Genomic DNA, 24,051 nt, shown 5'->3' with positions numbered 1-24,051 from the left:
TTTGGATTCTCTATTCTACAGCAAATGGGATATGATTAGATTACATTAGATTAGATTTAAGTAGCCCATGCTAGAAAATACTTCCCTAAACTTGGATATTAACCTAGAATCATAGAAAATTAGGGTTGGAAGGGATTTAAGGAGGTCATCTAGTCCAATCCTAGCTCAAAGCAAGGACCATGTCCAACTATATCACCCAGCCAAGACTTTGTTTAGCCAGGTCTTAAAAAAACCTCCAAGGATGGATCTTTTACCACCTCTCTGGGCAACCTGTCCCAGTGCTTTACTACCCTCCTAGTGAGAAAGATTTTTCTAATTGCTAACTTAAACTTCCCTTAGTATAAATTGGACTAAACTAGGCTTGAAAACAAAAGGTAGACTTGAATAGCCTTTAATACTAAAAAATAAACTTGTCTGGCTTTCCAGAATAAAACACTGCAATTAGTTCATTTGTATGCTTTTGGTGAAGGAACAGGACTTCTTTTAGCTCTGTATTCGTACAGCATCCATTGAACAGCTGGGTATTTCTACACAGCACAATAAGCATGCTACCATAACACATCTTAATTTAAACTAGCAACACTCTGGACAAATATAGCATGGGACAGGTGGTGTGGCAAGCTTTAATGTGTACTGCAAATCTTTACAGGCCAAAGTGCATAACCTGGTTGCTAGTGTCTGGGTTTCAACGCTCCTGTTATCTGTTCTAGCTAGTATTATTTAGCGGGTACTACAAATCACACTGTCATTTTGCTTTGCTTACACTCCTTAGGATGAGGGCTTCCTGACATGACTAGTTTAAAGAAGTAGAGTAGCTTAGAGTACAGTAAACTGGAGCAAGATAGGATAAAAAGATTGTTATTTGAAATAAGGTTTGAAATTGGCCCAGGATTCCCTCAGGACCTCTTTCACCTTCTCGTTCCTCAGGCTGTATATGAAGGGGTTGAGCAGAGGGGTCACCACCGTGGTCAGCACAGCCGCCACCTTGTCAAAGTCCATGGAGTAGCTCTGCTCAGGACGAACATACATGAAGATGGAGCTGCCATAGGCAATGGTGATCACAGTGATGTGGGAGACACAGGTGGAAAAGGCCTTCTTTCTCCCAGTGGCAGAGGGGATGCTGACAATGGTGGAGATTATGTAGCTGTAGGAGACTGATGTGAGGATTAGGGAGCTGAGCACTACAACAGAGGAGGAGATGAAGGCCAGCATCTCAAAGAAGTGTGTGTTGGCACATGAGGCTTGGATCAGGGGAGCAATGTCACAAAAGAAGTGGTCCAGGACATTCACATTGCAGAATGGCAGTCGGGAGAGTTCAATGACTGGGGTGAGAACAGAAAAGAAAGCTCCAACCCAGCACCCCAGCATCATGAGCAAGCAGACCTTGTTGTTCATGATAGTAGTGTAGCGCAGAGGGTAGCAGATGGCTACATACCTGTCCACAGACATGACCGCCAGCAGCATGAACTCTACCGTCCCCAGCAGGAAATAGAGATAACACTGAGCGACACAGCCACCATACGAGATGGTCTTGCTATGCATCATGAAGTTTATAAGCATCTTAGGGGAGATGACTGAGGTGAACAGGATGTCCAAGAAGGACAGGTTGCTGAGGAAGAAGTACATGGGGGTCTGGAAGCGGTGGTCAGCCCATATAATGCTGATGATGGTGAGGTTCCCAGCCAGGGTCATTATGTAGGTGACCAGGAGGACAGCAAAGAGAAATACCTGGAGTTCCCAGACCCCAGTGAACCCCAGGAGGATGAATTCATCCACGGTGGTTTCATTTTCCTTTTTCCCTTCATGTTTTTCCTGCAGAAAGGATAAATGAATTCTCAGTTACTTGAGGCTCAATAAACACAACAGCAGAGGCCAATCCCACTATTAATGCATCACTCTGCATATATGCACCATTCCTTTAGCAGCATCTACCAAGCAGCTGGATAGCTGACTGCCTATGCCATTAAGGGCTAGCTGTTGACCCATACAGTATACCATCCCCTTACACTCTCTTTATACAGGAAGAAATCTCCCTGTGTTAATAATAGAAATACAATGCTATTTGAAATGAGGAAACCACTGCAACCTCACCTTATTTCCCCCACTTACATTGCACAATGAATAGATTCAGGTTTCTCCGTTTATCCACCCATCCATCTATTCCTCCATCCTCATTCACAGCCATCTATCTGTTCCCATTCAATGTTGATAGGCAAGCCTCTCTGGGTATATACAAATGTATACTTTAGTAGTTTTAAATGGGCCTCTTGAAGTTTTTGCAAAGGCAAATAGGAGAGCTAGGCACTGCAGTTGACTTTCAGAAGGTGCCCCACTAATTTCCATGCCTTTGGAAGTGGTTTTCCATTATGGGAAGTCTCCAGGAGAAAAGCCCTCTGGTTTATCCAAAGGCCTGTTACATCACAAAAGTATACAATACCCACTTTGGGCACACATGGCACTTTAAGACAGCACAGAACTAGCAGGGATATGGAGTCTTAGCTGTAAAGGACAAATCCATGCAAAGAGTAAGGCAGGCGCAGGGCAGAGAATAGCACTCAGGTGTACTGCCTGCCTTGCCTGCCTGCCTCCCTTCTCAGTATTAACCAACCTCACTCCCCTCCTGCAGTCTGGGACTAATCTAGGGCCAGCATCTTGCATTTGTTCAGGTATTCTCTTCTAGGAAATACAAGCACAGATCAATGCTAGGTTTAGGGATCTCAAAAAAAGAGAAGTAAGAAAAGTATACTTAACTACCAAGTGTTCATTTCCATAACGCTACTGCCAGTTTCTGTGATATCACACTTTCCCCCTTAGCTATTTCCTACCAGCAATGGACAAAGACAACTGATATACATCCCACCAAACAGAGCCATTCACAAATACTTACAGAAGCGATTTGCCACAGCTCGTTAGAGTCTTCAAGAGTAGTAAAATTCATAAGACCTGGTCAGGGTTACCTAACAACTGCCTGCAGTAGTGAATTGCCCCTTCCAGTCCTGTGTTCCTTTAGGTATTTCTTCATTTAAACAAAATGAACTCTCTTTGCTCCACTTCCATAACCTAAACTATTGAATAACTTAAACTCCTAAACTGTCTATGATTTGATAGCTTAATTACTCTTTGCATCAGTTCAAGGTGTGGGGAATGGAGGACCTCTGCAAAAGTATCCAATTAAAAGTTCCCACTAACCTACAGGTCACTGGATATTTATTATTTCCATAATATTTTATTTCTTCTGAAAATAGACCAAAGATCACAAATGTATTAAAAGCTGTGCATCCACCAGCGGCATCCAAAAACTAGGACAAGTTAGATGCTATTTTCTATATTCTAGAATAACTAACTGTCTGCAGAAGAGGATTTTGAAATGGGTGTATGTGCTACATGTTTCTATTTTCATAAGGAATATCAAAATCCTCTCTGCCCCTTCTAAAACCATGAAAATGAAAATAAGTTAAACTCTTTGTCTGTAAAATATCCTAATCCTTCGTTGAATGCAAATTGTGGTATTCACATCACACAAGCAGCAGTCACAGATGAACCCCCTAACCTGCTAAATATCACAAAGCAGGCAATTTTGAATAAGATGGAAGACAGGAGATTTCCAAATAGGCTCTCTCTCTCTGTCCTGTTTCTCTTTTCCTCAGATCTTTCAGACGTGTCTTCTTTTGTCTTCCAGTTGTATTTGATTTTAACAGACCACTCTGCTCAGCCCTGCAGACAACACTACGTTGTTGAATAATTCTGTTTTCAGCCCTACATCGCTTTTTATTTTTTTCCTTTTCCTTCTGGGAATAACCAGTGTTGTTGGCATTGCAACTTTTAATGACTTTGAGGCAAATGTCCAATGGGAATTTATTGGATATTAAAAAAGGGCCCATGTTAAATTATCTCTGCTGATAACAGAAAAGAAAAGATTAGGATTCCCTGTCCCACCCATCCTTTCCCCTGCAAAAGTTTATTATACTTTTTTGCTCTTTGCCCTACCAAACCAACAAAATGAAATCGCAAGGACATAGCAGAATCCTAATTGGCTATGCTATTAAAAACAGACAAACATATAGGATTCTCAACCATGTGCTCCCTTTTTCTGAACAACTGAAAGCAGTGAGCATCATTGCAAAGCTCAATAATAGATTTCTCTCCCTTTTTTACCCCACCATAGGTCTGTTTAAATTAAAAAAAAAAAACAGTTACTCAAGGAAAGTCTATTATCCATGTAATATAAGACATCCAATTATGTATGTAGCCACAATTGTGCCTTCTGATTTCATAACTGATGACTCCATAAAACTATGTTGCTAGGTCATCTTTTCCATAATATCAAGCCTATGAATAATTGGACTGAAGGAATAGATCCAGTTATCATAAACAGTCCACCTAAATCTAATGGTCATGAAAGAATACTCACCTGATATCAAATTATACAGCTCCAAGAGATTTCCCAAAGAAATGAAAATGTTTCCAAAAGAGTTAAAGAGAAAATTAGCAAGTTTTTTTTCTGTTTCATAACCAAAGCAACTTTTCTTTAATAAACTGGTAGTCTAAATGAGGACCATCATCTTCTTAGGAAAATAGTATGAAAAACTGATTTTGTCAATCAACTATATAAGAAATTCCACACATTAATATGCCATCATCTTCTTAGGAAAATAGTATGAAAAACTGATTTTGTCAATCAATTATATAAGAAATTCCACACATTAATAAAGACAGGGAGAGCATCAGTTGATCTAATCTGACATAGACCTGTTGAGATCAATGAAACCAGGAGAATTTTTACCAGTTCAAAATTTCCCTCTGCTATTTGGAAGATGCACATGGCTATCAGAAATTATTTAAACTAACTTCTCGCAAAACAAACCCTACAGAACTGCACACATGCCAGATAGGCATGTTTTCCCTGATAAAAAAATTGCAAATTCTCTGATAAAAGTCACAAAATCTGTGATTAAAATGAAAGCTCCCCCCCCTCCCTGACTCCCCTGGACCTGCTAGTACCCCTCACTCCCTACCCACACCCCCCTGACCCTGCTGGTGCCCCTTCACCCCCCACCCCCGGCTCCTGCGCCCACAGCCCTATTGGAGGGGGTTCCCAGTTGCTAGGGCTATGGGGCCAGGGTCCCAGTCCACAACCCCCTGCCCCTGGCAGGAGGTGGTGGCTGCTGGAGTGGAGCAAAGCCCGGCTCCCCGCTACTGCCTGCCTACTGCACACTTAGGCAGGGAGAAGGGACTGCTCCCTGCTCTGGTGTGCACTCCTGGGGAGCACAGGGGACATCTGTGTGTGAGGCGGGGCTGCACATTGCCTGCTACAGGTTCCCACCCTGCTATCCTCCCTGTGCAACCCACAGCTACAAAGAACAGTGGAGCCATGCAGCAAGCTGCTTGCCACTGCGAGCTCCAGCTTCCCTGGTGAAGGGTCTCTGCCTACGCAGCTACAGAGGGACCAGCAGCGTGGGGTTGCCCACAGGGGATGCAGGAATTGCAGAGCTCGCAGTGGCAGGAAGCCTCCTGCGCAGCTTCGCTGTTCCCTGAAGTGCCGGGTCACACACACACTGGGCTGCAGAGGCCTCAAGGGACGGCAGCAAGTGGGGAAGCATGAGCCTCAAGCAGGCAGTGGACAGCCCCTGCCCCATGCACAGATCTTGGGGGCATAGGTCCTCCCTGCCCCCTGGGAATGTGTGCAGTGGCAGGAAGCCAGCCTTGCCCCCCACCCCCTAAACAAGCCAGCCATGGCCCCATCCCACTACCCGCCATGACCCAGCGGCTGAACATTGTGGCCCCAAGCCCCAGGCACTGCCCAGCTGGGCAGCATTCCCAGCCCCAGCCATGCCCAACTCCCTCCCTCCTTCCCTATGGGGCCTCAACCCCCGCCCCCAAATTATGTGTGGGAGCTGCTTTCCAGGCTGACTGGGGCCAAGTGCATGTACATGCACATGATGCCTGCTGCCTGACCACCCTCCTCCTGCTCCCTCCCAGCTCCCTGCAAGCTGGAACTGTGCCCGCCTGCAGGGAGCTCATTGTAAAACTACAAAATCCAATGGTTTCTCCAGTAAAATGAGAAATCCACATTTGCCTTGGGGAAAAGGTAAAATCCACAGTTTACTCCATTTTACAAAGGAAACGGAAAACTGGGATTCCTGGTCATAACTGGCCAGCTAGAGACAGAAAGATTTCCTCCCATGTAGCAAAGAAGCCTGGAAACTGAATGCATGGGCAATATACAGGAACTGCATCATAGAAACATTGCTTTCATTCCATTTGGATCCCATTCATCAGAAACTCATTGCATCACTTTTACTTCCTTCCTCAGCTCCAAACTCCCACACACCAGTAGCTTTCTGAATAGCCCGTCTCAGTCGTAGGCAAATGAGAATGAGGATACACAGGGAGTATCTTGTCCAGTAAAACAAAAAGAAAAAGAAAAAAAAAATCTAGTCTTAGAAGCCAAAAATGGTTAATCTTACAGTGTCACCACTAAGTTAAGGTTGTTTTCAGGAAGGGTTTATGAGGAAGGCAGTGGCAGTGCAGGTAGAACAGAATTCGCTTGGGCTGAGACAAACATTTTATCTCATCTCCAAATTATCATGGAGAGATCAGGGAAGCCGACTGGATTAATAACTGTGTGTGAATGGGTGTAAGTGTGTGCTTATTTTCTCTCAGAACTGTATTAACAATCACACACTTCCCACACTAATATTTTATTTTTTGGTAGGGGTCATTCTCAAGTTGCATCAAGGGAAATTTAGGTAAGATATTAGGAAAAAAAAAAAACCTCTCATGAGGAGGATAGTCAAGAACAGGAACAAACTATCCAAAGGTGGTGGACTCTCCATCCTTGAAGATTTATAAGACCCAGCTAGACAAAGCCTTGGCTGGGATGATCTAGTTGGGGATGGTCATGCTTTGAGCAGGGGTTTGAACTGGATGACCTCCTGAGCATAGGCGATGCATAGGGGAGGAATGGGGAGGCACATGCTCCCCCTGACAGGGCCATCCCCGATACTCCACCAGTGTCTGCAGGTGCTCATGGGCTCCATCCCTGCCACCGCTGTTGGTGTCTGTGGGTGCTCACGAGCTCCATCCCCAGTGCTGCCAGCTTTGGCAGGTGCACCCCCAGACTCAGGATGCACCACTCGCCCATGCTCCTGAGGTCCCTTCCAATCCTAACTTCCTACAATTCTATGATTTTTCTCATAAGTTTCCAAAACCTACTTATCCACAAAGTGTCTTAACATTAATTTATATATAAACACACCCACCCACAGTGAGATGCAAAACAAGACAGAAATTACAATGTATTGTGAGACAGATTGTTGGAAGCATATAGAGCCAGGCATAGGATAGGGGGTGGTGTGTGTGTGTGGTGTGTGTGTGTGTGTGTGTGCACGCGTGTACAAACACAGAGACAGGCTGACATGTATGGAACAATTTCAAGGAGAAATTAATGTCTTTTGAAAAAAAAATACCACCATTCTTTTGAAAACGCCAAACCCATTTTGTTTTTTAAATAAGAAAAGGGTTTCTTTTATATATTGAAAAAAAAGAAACCCACCAAACACTTTACAAGTTCTTTAAAGGTAACTGGTCAGAGTGGAAGAAGACATTCATTTCCTCTAGTCCAGATAACTTCACCGTCTCACTTAGTTTTCCAGTGACATAGCCATGGCATGGAGAGGTCACTTCTTATTATTTCAGAGATCTATTTAGATATTTGCTTCTCAACCACCAAGAAAAGTGACTAAAAAAATGACACAGCCTGGGACCCAGTATGAAGATTATGCTACATGGAGTCAATTGAAACACGGAAGTCTATTTCCTATGCCCCCACTCGCACCCCCTTTTTAGGTAAATGCATTTTTAAATATTGAAAATATACACACAATTGCTTATCATAGGATTTTTTACAAAATATATTTGACAATAAAAAATTATGAAGCATTTGAACCAAGCAATGAAAATACCTTTAGAAAATGCATACCCCAAGAAAGCAGACATGTACGGTGACACGTTAAAATATTAGGTCAGTACAGTTTTTCCTAGGTTGCATTGGAAATAAGATTTTTTAAAGCATCTTAGCAATGCCAATGTCAGTAGGAGCTAAGAACCTAACCTCCTGGCTGCCCCTGGAGATATCATGCAAAGCTCACTCTTACAAGTCAAACTTTTGTTAAACAAATTCCAGAATAGTAGCCACCTCCAAATCCTTGCCTGGTGAGGATTGTTTTGAATCATTGCAAATTGTTGGAGCCCTGATAAGTTTAAAGCAGCAGAAAGCTCTGATCCTATTGCATTTGACTGGTGAGGGGAAGCAAGAAAACCCATTTGGGGTCTGATATTTATTTACAAAGTCACTGATGGCAAATATTGAGTCTCAACGATCTCCAGGGCTTTGCAGAGCCTGCAGGACCACACACTCATCTCCACATCATTGTAATACCGACCTGCAGCATTACTGTTGCTCAATTTCCATTCCAGCATAAACTCAGCAGTGCAAATCAGACTAAAGTCGAATTTTATACCATGCAACTGAGTGAACACGGTACTTAGACTCTGGTAGACCAACTTTGGATTCCCCCTGCAAGGTGCTGCCTGAAGCTGATTCTAATGGACCTAATCTTCATTGTCATCAGCACGAAGGAGAGTAGGACTGGGTGTGTAAACAGAAACAGAATTGCTCCCATTTCACATCAGTATTCATGGAAAGAAAATCAGCCCACAGGACTATAAAAGAATTACTCCTGGTATACATGCATGTCCAATAAGACAGAGGGGCCAGACTCTATTCCACTTATTAGGCTTCTAAGTAGACTTTTCCTAAGTGTGAATCTTCTGTCCACGTCCTGAAAATGTTAGTGCATCTACTTTTGTAGCATCCAGTCACCTGTGCAAGTCCCAAAAGCAGCAGCGAGGATGAGGACTTGCTCCTCTTTTCATTAACTAGTTTGCAGGGACTTGAGCAGAGTGGAGCAATTCACATTTGTGAATCTATGTCTGTTTAGCTAATAAGGTGGGGTAGAATCTGACTTTAGATACCTCACTTCTATAAAAAAAAAAACCCTTCAGCTGCCTCTTCTGATGCAAATCATCATGGGGGCAAATCCTTACTATTCTGTTGGTTCTAAAGATTTAAAATATAAACATAACCCAAATATATGTCATGCACCCGTGCTTATTGTCAGCCATGGGGGATCAGCCCCTTTGATTCCAGAGGAACCATGCTAGCCTACACCCAGTTGGGGATCTGGTTCCTTGACTTCACTACAGCAGTAGCACTTCACAGCAGGTGGGAATTGGCTCTTTTCAATACTGTAACTGAGTACTTCTTTGCACACAGCTCTTTTTTCAAGGCCTGTTTGACATCTTTGTTCCTCAGTGTGTAGATGAAAGGGTTGAGGAGGGGAGTTATGACTGTGTTCAACACAGACACCACTTTGTTCAGCTCCAAGGAGGAGTTCACTTTGGGCCTTACGTACATGAAGATGACGGTCCCATACAGGATGGAGACTACGGTAAGGTGGGACGTACAGGTGGAAAAGGCCCGCTGCCGTCCCTGAGTGGAAGGGATCCTCAGGATGGTGGAGATGATGAAGACATATGATATCAGAGTGAAGGTGAAGGAGCTCAGCAGGACCAAGGTGGCAACCACAAACACAATCCGTTCAATCAGGCGGGTATCAGCACATGCCAGAGTCAGCAAGGGTCCCACATCACAGTAAAAATGATTGATGAGGTTTGGGCCACAGAAAGGGAGCTGACATACCAGGATGGTCTGCACAAAGACTGTCAAAAAGCCCCCCAGCCAGGACCCCAGGGCTAAGCGGCAGCAGAGCCCACTGCTCATGATGGCAGTGTAATGCAACGGGTCACAGATGGCCAGGTACCGGTCAAAGGACATGGCAGCTAGCAGAAAAAACTCAGTGGCACCCAGGAAAAAGTGGAAAAAAGCTTGTGTTAAGCAGCATCGGAGGCAGATGGACCTTTTCTGGACCAGGAAGTTAGCCAGCATCTTTGGTGCCAGGGTGGTGATGTACCAGATCTCCAGGAAGGAGAGGTTCCCCAGGAAGAAATACATGGGGGTATGCAGACGGCCATCCCGGAGGATGATGACAATGATGAGGATGTTGCCAGTGATTGTGAGTACATACATGAAGAAAACCACTGTGAAGAGAGAAGTCTGCAGCACTGGGGATCCAGGAAAGCCTCGAAGGATAAACTCTGTCACCAAGGTCTGATTTACCACCTGCATTGGGGAATTTTACCCCTGGGCCTCTTCTTCTAGAAAAAGAGGAAAACACCCGCCAGGGGTCAGCTCTCATGCCTTCACGGGCTTTAATGGAACATGTAAGTCCATGCAACTCCCATCTCAATCCAACCCATACACACATATCTATTTAACCCCAAATATGCCATTTCCAATCCCCAAAGTATATCTATTTTCTTATAGATTATCTCCACCCAACCCACATTTCCCCCATATCTATCTAACCATCCCCACACACCCTATCAGTCCTACAATATACAGACTCTCTGCACCTAAGCCCCCATCTATCCCTCCATTCCTGTGCACACTGGATATCTCCACCCCAACCAACGTACAGTACATATAGTCTCACTCTTATCTATCTGTCTATCTCCACTGGTCAAGGACATTTAACAAAACACACTCTCTCCCTTCAGGCAGGATTTCCCAATTCATGCCCATCAACATATTTTGCAAAGCGGTTCATTTTCAGTTAAAATGTGATGAAGTACATGTACAATTGTGGCAGGGACAGGAACCTTTCCAGCAAGAAGTTGCACAGTTCCCAGACAGCCCACCTCTTGGGTTATGAACAGCCAAGTATATTGATCTTCTGGGTAGTTCATCTCTGATGTAAATGGCTTTGTTGCAGACTGGCCTTCCAGGTCAGCCAGGGTCTGCAGCTCTACATCCAGGCAGATTTCCCCTTATCACACACACCCTTATTCCTCTTATGTTATCTCTTGCATATTCTCTCCTAGCCATCTGCTTTCCTTCACATAGTAGCCACCCATCCTCCCTCACACCGCTATCCTGCTATTGTCTTTGTGAACACATACATATTGTCAGGGAAATAATGTACCACTTGGTAATATTGCAATATAATGCAGAACATTGTACTCACATTATGATCTTCATCAATGGAACAACGTCTTAAGAAAGCAGCATTTAGTTATTGGTCAAACCTATTAAAAAATACAAGTTTTTTTTTTTCCCAATAAAAAAAACCCAGCCTTAAAAATCAAACAAACAAACTGGAGAACATTTACAAGAACTATTTCACTGAAACAAAGGCACATTAAGGGCGTATCTGTATTTTGTAATGTGAAATTTGTGAAAATCCACTTTTGATAATGCACGAAGGATATAAAGCAAAGTTTTAAGTAAGAGCAAGTGGACACTGTAAAGAGAAGTAAACTTGTGAAAAATATACACTGCTTCAACAACTTTGATCCCAAGTACATACAATATATTGCTCATTTACTGGTATTATAAATAAATAATAATAATAATAATAATAATAATATTGTCATTATTATTATAATATTGTAATATTGCTCATATTGTCTGGTATTATAAAGGTAGTAAAATACAGCTCTCACCTCACGTCTGAAACTTAAGTCAAAGTAGTAGGTCAGGGTTTTTAGTATTCATAGACTACTTTGAAGACTTGAGGTCTTTGTACCTGATAATTATAGGCACATTTATGTGGCAGTTGATCAGCTTCCCTCCCCAGTTCAGAGATGTCTTGTGGGAAATTAAATTAAAATGAGAGTTTCCTCACAGGGGTTGATTTATGCACTGGTTCATTACCGCCGCAACTAAATCTGTGGGACTCTGTGTATGAGCATCCAACAGCTCTACTCCTTTGAAGGTGTTTTAACTGGACCTGTGTCATCATTAAAGTCTCTACAAGCTTTACAATTAGTATATTTTAAATGTATGACTACAGCTACTTGGAAATTCTCAATAAAACCTTTTTCCACCTTCAACACACATGCACACCATCTTGACTGGAATATGTGAAAGCATTGAAAGCAAAGCTCTCCACAGAAATACTTGGTGTGGTGATTTCTACAGAAGAGAGTCAGTAACACATTCATAGACTACTTTGAAGACTTGAGGTCTTTGAACCTGATATTTATAGGCACATTTATGTGGCAGTTGATCAGCTTCCCTCCCCAGTTCAGAGATGTCTTGTGGGAAATTAAATTAAAATGAGAGTTTCCTCACAGGGGTTGATTTATGCACTGGTTCATTACCGCCACAACTAAATCTGTGGGACTCTGTGTACGAGCATCCAACAGCTCTACTCCTTTGAAGGTGTTTTTAGTGGACCTGTGTCATCATTAAAGTCTCTACAAGCTTTATAACTAGTATCATTTAAATGTATGACTACAGCTACTTGGAAATTCTCAATAAAATCTTTTTCCACTGTCAACACACATGCACGCCATCTTGACTGGAATATGTGAAAGCATTGAAAGCAAAGCTCTCCACAGAAATACTTGGTGTGGTGATTTCTACAGAAGAGAGTCAGTAACAAGTGATGACCAAGTGACTCAGCCCAGGTCATCCAGCAGTGTTGGTTGCCATCTTTGGGTACATTGCCTTGCATCTGAAAGCTTGTCTAAAATATCTCCCAATCATGCACCTGGTCCAATACAGATATTGCCTACAAGAATCCTTTCCTCTAGCATATTTCCTGGGTCATCATAGCTAACCAACATCACTCCAATGTGATCGATGCGATCTTCTAAATTCGAGGCTGTTTCCTAAACTGAACGTGCATTTGAATCTCCACAGCTTCCCTGCGTCTGGTTTATTATTCAGCTATTTTTCTTCCCTCTCTCTGCAGTAAGAAAGTCGGAGTGACCTCTTCACCAGAGGACTGGAATAATAATCAACGTTAAGTGGACTCCAGATGGCACCAAAGGATCAGAAGAAAACACATATAGATGAAGTATTTCACAGCTGTGTTTCCTACTCTTGTTTCTCCTTCCCACCCTCCACATCAGAGAGAGAAAGCCCCATCAGCTTTGACCACATCCTCCTTCAGGGTTTCAGTCTTCTCACAAGAGGCAGACTGCTTTTAAAATCAATGGCTTTTGGCCCAAGATGAGACACTGCCCAATTTGTGTGGTAAATCCTGGGTAGCCCATAGCACCGCTAAATTCAACGTGTCCTTTTTACTTGTACTCTGACAGTCTTTGCTGGCTGCTACATTTTGAGAGCTACTTGAAAACTTGAGGTACCGTATTCAATCCCTGTAACAAAGAAGTCTATTTAGAAAGTATAAGCAACTGCTTTCATTCACAAAACTGGTGTGGATGTCTCCCTCCCTGCAAAAGCATAGATACGACTGAAGGCAGTGTGTTTCAGACCTGAAAGATTAAATAAGTAATATTTTCCCTCTGTTTCCCTCCCCACACTTCACAAGTTTTTTTTAGGTAAACTTTCCTTCCTTTTATCTGTCTGAACTCAAATTAAAAAAACAAAACAAAACAAAAAACCACACACATAAGAAAGTACTAAGACAGCGTTTGCAAGAGTGGTTGCCTAAAGTTTAAAACGCTCAGAGCTGTTTCTGAAAATGATCTAGCCGTGAAATTACTGATAGGATGAATGAGGACTTACTGTCCAATCTGACTAGGATGAAGTCCTTTCCTTTGGGCTGAGACTTTCCAAGGTGCTGTGGGTGCTAGGTCCCTCTTGCAATTGGAGGTGCGTTCTGGGTGTCTAAACCTCGTAGTAAAACTCAGCATCTAAAAACAGCATGAATAGTTTTAACCTCAGCACTTATATCCATAGACTGCAAGGCCAGAATGACCATTGTATTCACCTAGTCTGACCAACTATAAAAACAGCCCAGAAAATCCTACACAGCCATTCACAAAAATACCTAAAGAGTGTATGACAAAGAGATAGCAAAAATATGGGACAATGGGAGTGACAGGGTGATTTTATAGTCTCCCCAATGCAAATGCAAGTTCCTCTTTCCCCATTAAAAGCAGCCTGGAAAAGGCCTTTTCTTTTGCCTTTCCCCTCTGGCAATTTTGTGCCGTCATTTTGCATACCCTTCACCATGTGCTCCTTCCTTTTCATCTCCGTGCTGCTGAGCTGCTTTTGGGGTAAGTAGAGCACCATACAGTGGTTGCATGGTCCTCTTGCTTCCTCCTCCCATAATCTCCTGTTCCTTTCTGCTGAATTTTTAATAGTGCCTAAGTAGAAAAGAGATGGGGAGAAACAGCTAACGAGGCACAAAAGAAGAGCAGTTCAGGCAATTCAGTCCAGCTTCAGAGGTGTGAGTTCAAGCCTTGGTTATTCAAAGTTGTGGCTCAAAGGCAGCTGGAGGCATAACAGCTTTGTGTGCAGTTGGCTATAGAAGCTGGCATGTATTATTTGATGGGACCACTTTGACCTTGGTTAAACCTCTACTAGTATATATATCCAACTAGCTCACTATTCCTATCCATGAATCTTACTGCAGGACCTAGCAATTGTTGCTTTTCCTTCTGTCCCTTCAGGGACTGTATGCATCTCTGCCCTTTCAACATGCATCTTTCCACCTGCTATAATTTGTCTCCACCACTTCCTACTCAGCCATCTACTAACAAAGACTGTTATACCTTCAGCTGTCCAGAGCCAAGGGTCCCTGATCCAGCCACCGTCAGAAGTTAAACGGCCTGGGGAGACCCTGAAGCTTTCCTGCAAATACTCTGGCTCTGATTTTACCAAGTACTGGATGCAGTGGGTCCGGCAGCCCCACAGTCTGGGACTGAGCTGGATTGGGGAGGCTAACAAAGACACCACATCTACCAACGTTCGGCGGGCTTTTCAGGAGCGTGTTAAGATCACCAGGGACAATGCCAACAGCTTAATTCACTTGGAAGTGAGGAATCTGCAGCCTGAGGACAGTGCTGTGTATTACTGTGCTGCCCACAGTGACTGGAGGCTTGGACAAAACCCTGAGACCTAATGCATCCTGGCCCAGAACCAGCTTTAGAAACATGACTGTAATGCTGTTCCTTGTTGAGGTACCAGCCCAAACCAGGAGGCATTGAAGCCTATGTGGTCTCCCCAGTGACTTCAGCAGACATATCCTTAGGCCTTAAATCCATCACTCCCAAAGTCCCAGGATAGAAAGGATCATCTGACCAAACAGTCCAAACTCCTGACATACTCTGTGGTCTAAATTTAACCCCATGACCTTCACAGATAGTCAGCTACCTTGGTTTGACTCCAATTATCCAGTCCCAGTGTGAAAACAGCAAGAGTTGGAAAACCCACCACTCTCCTGAGAACTTTGTTCCAGCGTTTCCTTGCTCCCCTGTTAAAATAAAGTATACCTTATTTTTAACATGAATTTACCTGTCTTTTTAAAACAAAAATTACTTTTGTTCTACCTTTCATTGCTACAAAGAGCCCTTTGCTTTCCAGTACTTTCTCCCTATGAACACCTTTAGTCTTCCACTGCTCCTGGCACCAAAAAAGGTAAAGGAGGGGGAGACGCAAGAAGTGGCATCTAATCTAGGCTTTGATGCTAACTGCTATGTAATTTAAGGCCTGTCACCTAACTGCTGGATTTTCCCTGTCTTGACTATTTAGATGAGCTCTTTGGACTAGAAAATATATTTATTCAGATGGTAGGGGTGACTTCTGGGCATGGCCGTAAGTCCCATGTTATTCATGTTATAGGTATTCATGAGAGGAAGTTGCTATAGTCTGCTGGTGCAATTACTATACTTTCCTCACATACCACACAAACCTTTTATAGCCCTCCAAAATTGAGGTGAGTCATAAGTGGGGAAGTTGATTTGTTTTTGCTGGATAAACAGAGACATCGCTGCACGATGGCTGCCATACATTTCCTTCCAAGGGGCAGAGTTTATGCTTCAGGGGCAAAGCTAATATTAATCCTCACAGAGCCACAGCTGCTGCAGTCTGCTCCCCCGAATTCAGCTACAACTAGAAACGTCTTTTTCCCCTTCATTCTGCCTTCCCCAAACAAGGTGCGTATCTTACTAGGAGGTATGTGATATGCAGTTAAATATGGTAAATAAATGCATTTATTCTCTGCATCTCTTTCTATTGATACCTTGCTACATATTCCTAGATAAAATGCAAGCAGGTCTTCTGACAGACTGTGTCTATTGTGGCTCCGTTTGATTTTAAATGGGGTTTTCACTTTTAGTTCATTAAATGTGATGTTTAGTATTATGTAATGTAGTCTCAGAGGCAAATCAGTTGAACTCCATCCCTCAGTTTCCCCAACCCCAGTGGGAAGGGACTGTGGGAGGGATATTAGCTTATATTGGCAGTACTGGACCAAAAAATAAATAACTCAGTTTTGTAGTGGATATAAGCACAATGATACCGCTGCTGCCCTGAGAAGCTTGATCTACATAGGCTTCCTAGATGGTGCCCTTCATCATGGTATCTTAGAAGCATTTAACATCTTCATGATTACATCATGATTACATCATACTTGTGAATTCAGGGAGGGTGATAATCCCCACTGTACACAGAGGAAACAGAAGGATCAAGCTGTTATGTGACATGCTTAAACCTAAACAGGAAGCCTATGGAAGAACCAGTCTTTCAAGTACTGGGGTTGTGCCCTTACCGCTGAACCATCCACCCTCTCCAAGAGTGAAGCTCATGCTTTCCAGAGAACAGCAAACCCTGCAGCACCGATGTGCTGTGGCTTTTGAGATGACTACAGTATCCATATGCAAATAGTGTAGGACAAAGGCAGGCAATTATTTTGGGTGGAGGGCCGCTTACTGAATTTTGGCAAGCCATCAAGGGCTGCATGACAGGCAGCCAGGGGCAGCTAAATATTAATTTTCTAAATTTTTTAGGGGCCTCACGAGCCAAATAAAATGGCCTGGTGGGCTGCATCGGGCCCTCGGGCCGTATTTTGCCCACCCCTGGTCTAGGAAGACATTCACTTTTGATTTGGGAAATTCAGCCATGTCTGCAGTGGCTCAAGCCAGAAGCCAGGGGGTGCTACAGCACAGGTCTCTGGCACATAGGCAGCATGGGATGTGTGCTTGCTTCCTCCTCCTGCTGCCCGCAAGGCCTGTGGGATTGGCAGTCCACAGTCATTGCAGCAGGACTCTGCAGGGTTTCTCATTACTTCTTCTTCCTGCTTCCAGGTGGCTCTGGGATTTGCACTCCACAGTCATAGCCAGCACTAAGTAAGCAGGGCAGGGCAGCTCTGTATTTGAGGGAAGGGACATTTAACCCCCATCCCTGGCCCCAGACCCCAGCAGGCATTTGCCAGGGGTGAGCAGTGGGCCAGTCAGTGAGGCCAGCAAGCCAGCCCTCACTGCTCCAGCTAGGGAGCAAAGGGCAGGGCCAGCCCTGCTCTCTACAGCACAGCCCAGCCCAGTGCTGCAAAATGCTGGGATGCTGGGAGACCCTGATTTAACTTGAACTAGGAAGGGGTCTGGGGCAGAAGTTTAATAAACCGGTTTGACCCAAATGAGTTAATTTTGATGTTATATTCAATCAGGTTTATGTTAAACCAGTTTCAGGCATTTTGAAAATGGTTTCTGTGCACTGAACTTCTAGGCTAGGGATAGAAGTTACACATAAACTGGTTTAAGTGATGAGAAACGGGTTTAAACCTGTAACAGAACAGAAGCTCAGTGCACATAAAGCGGTTTGAAAATGCCTGAAACTGGTTTAACATAAACCTGGTTGAATGTCGGATCAGCTCTGACACACGGATAACTTCCACATCACACAGCCTAGCGCTCCCCGGCAGCTTCTTCACACACCACAGGAGCCCTGAGACCCCTCAGAGGCTGCAGCCAGAGCAGCGTAGGGCTGGGCTAGGCCTCACCTGCACCATGTCTGCGTTCTCACAAACTGCAATATGAACTGGTTTTCCAGGTAGCAGGGAAAGGGCTGGAACTGGTGGCAGCTGTAAGGAGTGTGTGGGGGGCCCGTATTACAACAATGCTCCAAGGAGCCTTCTCGGATTAAGTGGAGACACCTCCTGAGGCCAAACACACCTGTGACTGAATAGGTCACAGGTGAATAGCCTGAATAGCCTGGACTGTGGAGACAAAGCCAAATTCAGGGAAGCCCATGACAGCTGGCTCACAAAGCAACTCTGCAGGATGCTGCCTTTACACAAACGCCCTGCCCAGTGCAGGCAGGAGTCCAATGCTTTCAGCTCTTATCCTCCCAAGGGAACTCGCATGCAAATCCCTGCCCGGGGCTCCTGGGTAAATGTCCCAGAGCCTCAGTCCCTGCCCAGTCCTGTTTGGCCCCTTTCTGTCTGACTCACCCCATAGCGGGATGGCTGCTCTCCTGCTCTTCCTCCCGCTGCTCCTTGCTCCCACAGGTCAGTTCTTGGAGCAGATGGGGAATGATGTGGGGCCACACCCCAGGCGCAGCAGGTAGCTCATTCTGTTTTGGTCTTGTCTTTTGTCTCCCAGGTGCCTTCGCAGAGGTGACACTACTCCAGTCTGGCACAGATGTGGTGCGGCCTGGGGAGACCCTCACCCTGCAATGCACTGTCTCTGGTGTGTCCCTGACTGACAACAGCTATGTTTGGTTCTGGGCCCGGCTGGGACCTGGGAAGGGGCTAAATGAGATTGAATGGATTGGAGCATATTCACCGGCGGTGGGAAAAGCACTCCCCGACCCATTGTTCGAGAACCGAACTAAGATCTCTGCAGACGCCTCCCAGAACCAGCTCTCCCTGCAGATGCACTCCCTGACAGCTGCAGACACCGCCACGTATTACTGTGCCAGAGCCAGCACACAGTGATACAGAGCAGCGCAGGGGCTGTGCAAAAAGGGGAAGCTCTTTCCAAACTGCCCAGCTTTCCAGCTCCTGCTGCCTTGGCCCTCAGGTCAGGTGTGTGGTACACAGCTACGTCTCATCTGCTCACTTGCTGCTCCACGTCTCAGACAGGGGTCCCCAGTTGTCCATCATTGCACCCTCCTCCACTGATGTGCATCAGAAGAGGAAACCCTAGATGAGATGCATGATGGACCCATTAAGGGCAGTGCTTCAGGGTCAACCATGGGCCAGTCCTGCCTGAGCAGCTCCCAACACATGCATTTCTGGATCCATGGACGGTGGAAAAGCCTTGCCTATCAATGGCTCAAGGCATCAGGAGCTCTGGGGCCCCACCTCCCAGGCCTTCTGCTGTATGGACACCAGGGCAGTGTTCATGCTCGGGGAAGCTGGGTGTCTGGCAATCACCTAGGCCACTGAAACCAGGCTCCTGAACCCCCGTGACACACTAGGTTCTGTCCACTTTCACAGGATCCTCGTCTCACCAAACCCCATATCCATGCTCAGACTTCTCCACAGGGATAGCTGGGGTCTCATCACAGCTCCTAACCTGGGACTCCCTATGCTTGACCAGTGCTTATGAAGGGTTGAGGCCCCCCTGTATCCCTAAGGCTCTGGGGAGCTTTTCACCAGGAAGAAGCTGTGAGGCCCTTGGAGAAGGCATCATTCCTGGACACCCAGTCCAGAGGCAGCAAGACAACAGGCCTTGCAGGGATGGAGACCCCAGCATGGAGCCAGCACTCAGGTGACTGCAGACAGAGCCTGCTCTGAGTGCAGGCTCCTGGGGGGCAGCAGCTGACCCATCCCTCCCGCCGAGGGTGATCAGGACCCAGTGCTGGGAGCTGCACAGGGAGGAGCACATGGACTCTGCCCTGCTGAGGCACATGTCAGCAAGGGAAGGGGGACCAAAGAAACTTTGTCTGGTCACATGAGAAATGTGCACTTATTGGAGACCATTTCCTTGAGGTCTGAGGGGCAGGAGGGGCCTCCACCGGCCATCCCCCCAGTACCTAGATACAGTCAAGTGCAGAAATGGCCCAAATGCCTTGGGAAGCCCCATTCCCCACAAACATATGCATTGGGGCCCCTCCTCAACCCTGATCATCACGACATTTCCTGTAGTGCTGACCCCCGGGAAAAGACAGCAGTGCAGGGAAAGGGGCCAGGGAGAAGGAGTCAGGGGCTCTAAGGAGGGTTGTTCTGTGTGCCTGCTGCAGCAGCTCCAGGGACACAAAACAGGTGCAGCAGCCCCTGCCCAGCAGCTCCCTGTGCCCATCTGCCTGTCTGTGCCCAGACTGCACCTGAAAGGATCTGGGTCCAGGGACTCACTGCACAACTTCCTCGTGTCACCAGGGAAGGGAGACGTGGCCCCACCTGGTTTTCATTGCACCAGTTTTGGAAGATGCTGCTGCCCTGGTCTGGTCAGTCTCAGGCCATGGGATGAGGATCTTTCTCTTAATACATTTTCTAGACAGGTCTTTTTTTCTCCCCAGGATCCCATGTATAATCCCAGGCTCCCCTGGTGGTGTCTAGAGGGGATGGGAAGAAGCCACAGACTTTTCTCAGCCCTTTTGCCAAAACTCTGGGTTCATCTTCAGCTCCCATTCACTTTCACTACAGGGACACCCGATACAGACTTCTTCTCTATGCCTGAACCTGCCCTAAGCCAGCGCTTCGATCTGGACATGCTGCTTTGGATGCTGAAGTGAAGCTTCTTCGGATCTGAAGCATGGGCCAAAGCCTCGCACAGCCCTAGTAAACACCCGTCTCCCCATGAAGCACAAGCTGAGCTCCTGTCTGCCATGATACAAAGGGGATCCTCATCCCTCAGCAGACAGCACAGTGCCTTGAAGGCTCCCAGCTTGGCACCTCTTATACTCACAGCAGGAACCCGCATGCAAATCTCTACCCAGGGGCTCCTATATAAATAAAGCCCCTGGACCCCAGAGCCGCAGTCACTGCCCAGCCCCTTTCTGCCCCCTCCTGCATGCTGGGAAACTTTCTGTCTTGTAGGACAAGAGAAATGGGATCCTTATGGCTCTTCCTTTGTTTCCTCTCTGCCCTCCAAAGTGAGTGTCCATGTTGGGGGCTGAAGTGGGGAATAGGTGCACATCCAGTAAAGTATTGGCTGACTTGGTTTCCCTCTTCTCAGATGTCCTGGCTGAGGTGCAGCTTGTCCAGTCTGGGCCTGGGGTGGTGAAGCCTGGAGAGACCCTCACCCTGACCTGTGCTGGCTCCGGAGTTGCGATCACTACTCGCTATAACTACTGGCACTGGATCCGGCAGCCTCCTGGGAAAGGGCTGGAGTGGATGGGACGGATCTATCCCTATAACACTGGAGAAAATAAGTACAACCCATCACTCCAGAGCCGAACCACCATCTCTGCAGACAACTCCAAGAACCAGTTCTCCCTGCAGCTGCACTCCCTGGCAGCTGCAGACACTGCCATGTATTACTGTGCCAGAGACACAGTGACACAGAGCAGGGCAGGGGCTGCACAAAAAAGCAAAACTCTTCTTACACACGTCTCAGCCCTCTTTAGAGCAAAATATTCATTAGATCCTGAAAGGAATATTGTCCTTAGAGGAGAAAGAGAGATCCCAGAGGAATCGGGAGGGAAAAGTCCCTTCTATGCCCAACTCTGCTCTTACAGTCCCAGGTTTGAACAGGCAGGAGAGGAGAGAGAGGCAGTAGTGGATTTTCAAAAGCATCTTCACAATTTAGCTGCTTCAAATGAATAGAAATGAAATCAAGTTGGCACTTACCCCAGCCACCTCAATTTAAAGCCCAACTATGAGTAAGACCTTGACACTCCTGCAAATACCAGCCTTCCCATAAACTAATGGTGATCAGGAGCTAAGGCATCTCATTTCCCACAGACCACTGCACCAGGCATTGGCCCAGACACACCAAGGCAGCTGCCAGCTCCAGCCAGAATGACCCTTGCATTGTGGAGAGCATGGGACACCCACTGCACCCCTGACACCTACCTGTGCCCAGCACAGATACCCTATTAGAGACAGAGCCCAGATGCACCCTACAGTGAGTGACCAATTGTAATACAGAGAGTAGCCTGACCCTGGATAGCCCTTGCTCCCAGCCTTCTCCCTGGCAGGCAGCAGCCCCTTCCCTCAGATACTCCCTATATCTTCCCATCGAAGAGACAACTTTGACCTCACTGGGTGCTGGGACTCCAACAAGTTGAGGAGGAGGAGGTGAAACCCTCTCATCCACCAGACACCAGCCAGTGCCAGGGCTTCGAGTCCCTGAGGAGTTACAGCTGTAGGTGATTACAAGCTTAGGGGCGTGCTAGGACCCAAGATAGCCTGCTGTCCTCCTCCCCACTTCTCCTGCAGGGAAGGCTATGCCCTATGAGCACATCTTTATAAGCTCAGTGCAGCTTTTACCTTGACAGTATGAAAAGGGTGCCTGTCCTAGAGGTGATACCACTCTGCACTGACTGGTCCCAGCCTGGCAGCTCTTAAATCCAGCTCAGGATCCCATATACTCACTTCTTCCATGAGGGCTTCTGGGTGAATACAGCCCCAGAGTCCCAGACCCTCAGTTCCTGCCCAGTCCCAGCCCTGCCAAATCCTTTTTGGTAGGAAGTCTCCAGCACTCACTGGGAAGGAGAAAGAAAACTTTTTTTAGTTCTCCTTTCCCTGCTGTCTCCTCCCAGCTGAGAGTCCAAGGGAGAGAGAGGAGAGAAACAAGGAGCCCATGGGGGTCAGGTGCCTGGATCTATTGTGCTGCAGATTATTTCCTTGGATGGTTTACTGACCCCAGGTGCCCACTCTGCAATGGCACTGGTCCAGCTGGAGTCAGGGATGGTGAAGCCAGGAGAGACCTGTGCTGTCACTGATTCTTCCATCTCCAAATGGTACTATTGCAACTGAATCAAGCAGACTCCTGAGAGAAAGGGCTGGAGTAGTTGACACAGATACTTTCAGACACTGGGACCATCTCCGCTCCACCTCATTTCCCCAGAGCTGAACCTCCGTGTCCAGGGACACCTCCCTGGAGCTGTGCTCCCAGCTGTGCACCCATTCCAGCCTTCTGCCCTGCACCAAATCCCTTCTCAGCAGCAGCCAAGGGCAGGAGCTGAAGTCAGCCAAGGCCCTGACCACCAGAGCCCTTCCTGCCCCTGCAGCACTGCTCAGCTCCCACTCTGGGGAGAGTTTTCCAAGCTCAGGCCCTTCACCTTCTTGAAAAAGGCGGGGAGGGAACAGTCCCCTGGAGCCAGCACCATGAATCTAGACACTGACCCCAGGGAACCATGCACCAATCATTGAGTCTGACCCCATGGCCATATACATGACATGGGCACTGTACTGATGGCTGCAGCACCAGCGCAGACATACCAAGGCAGCTACCAGCTACAGCTAGGCCCTCAGAGCTCCCACAGATCCACAGGGGAGATCATGAGACACCCATTGCACCCTCTACACTTGTCTGCACCCAGCACAGACACCTCAGCCGATACCAAGGTCAGCTGGGAACCAGCCACAACACCCTGCACCGACCAATTGCCACACAGACAGAACCCTTTGCCTCCCCGAATGCACCCCACCTCTGTTACCCCCACCCCCCTTCTGCAGCTATGAGAACAAGGGGCAGCAACACTCATAGCCTGTGCTTGGAGAAGGTCCAACAGAAAGAAACTTATCCAACCCACAAAGTTATTTTCCAGACTGCAGAAAGGGCCCTTTGTGCCAGAAACTTGTCTACCACGTCTCCCAACTGAACTTGTGGTTCAAAGAACATCCCACAACAAAGCAAATCCTTGCCTCATACTTTTCCTAGACCATCATGGCTACAAGTCTCCAACCTTGCTTCTGCTCAAAAGAAACCCACTAAACACCTGCATTAGACAGAACTGCCCTACATATGAGGCAGGCATTGGATCTTACGAGCTTGTCTGAAAACACTTTGAAATATGGAGTTGGTTCAATTTAAGTTATCACCAAAAGACCTGGCTTTACATATGTATTCCTGGACCATCACTCCTAAAGCCACACGTCAATCCTGCTATGTGATGGAAATTAATCCAAGCAATGGGACCCTGGCATGGAGACAAGATGTATAGGAACTCACACAAACTAGAGCATGTCTGGAAACTTTGCAACTTTGCACAGGAAGGTCAACAGGTGTAATGCAGCATTACATGTTCTACTTCACCCTGGGCCAGGGCTCAGAGCTGATCTG

General features: G+C 46.3%; 2 protein-coding genes and 2 gene segments (V, D, J or C); 2 read left to right on the top strand and 2 right to left on the bottom strand.

The window, feature by feature from the left end:
- Positions 1-858: 858 nt before the first annotated feature.
- LOC102376016 (olfactory receptor 6M1-like) lies at positions 859-7,144 on the bottom strand. Its single transcript, XM_014527655.1, has 2 exons — positions 7,076-7,144; positions 859-1,812 (listed from the first exon to the last, which is right to left on the bottom strand). The coding sequence occupies exons 1-2, from the start codon at positions 7,142-7,144 to the stop codon at positions 859-861; spliced, it is 1,023 nt and encodes a 340-aa protein (XP_014383141.1).
- A 1,618-nt stretch (positions 7,145-8,762) lies between these two features.
- LOC102375765 (olfactory receptor 6X1-like) lies at positions 8,763-10,272 on the bottom strand. The gene has a single exon (XM_006039141.2). The coding sequence runs from the start codon at positions 10,247-10,249 to the stop codon at positions 9,278-9,280; it is 972 nt and encodes a 323-aa protein (XP_006039203.1). The 5' UTR covers positions 10,250-10,272; the 3' UTR covers positions 8,763-9,277.
- Positions 10,273-14,069: 3,797 nt separating this feature from the next.
- Positions 14,070-15,002, top strand: LOC112548932. The segment is given in 2 exon segments: positions 14,070-14,154; positions 14,659-15,002. Coding segments are annotated over 2 exon segments (390 nt in total).
- Positions 15,003-18,245: 3,243 nt separating this feature from the next.
- LOC106723401 lies at positions 18,246-18,812 on the top strand. The segment is given in 2 exon segments: positions 18,246-18,383; positions 18,478-18,812. Coding segments are annotated over 2 exon segments (450 nt in total).
- The last annotated feature ends 5,239 nt before the right edge of the window (positions 18,813-24,051 follow it).

This window comes from Alligator sinensis, unplaced genomic scaffold, assembly GCF_000455745.1.
Source record: "Alligator sinensis unplaced genomic scaffold, ASM45574v1 scaffold815_1, whole genome shotgun sequence".
Lineage (NCBI taxonomy): Eukaryota > Metazoa > Chordata > Crocodylia > Alligatoridae > Alligator > Alligator sinensis.
This window is presented reverse-complemented; position numbering and strand designations above follow the sequence as displayed.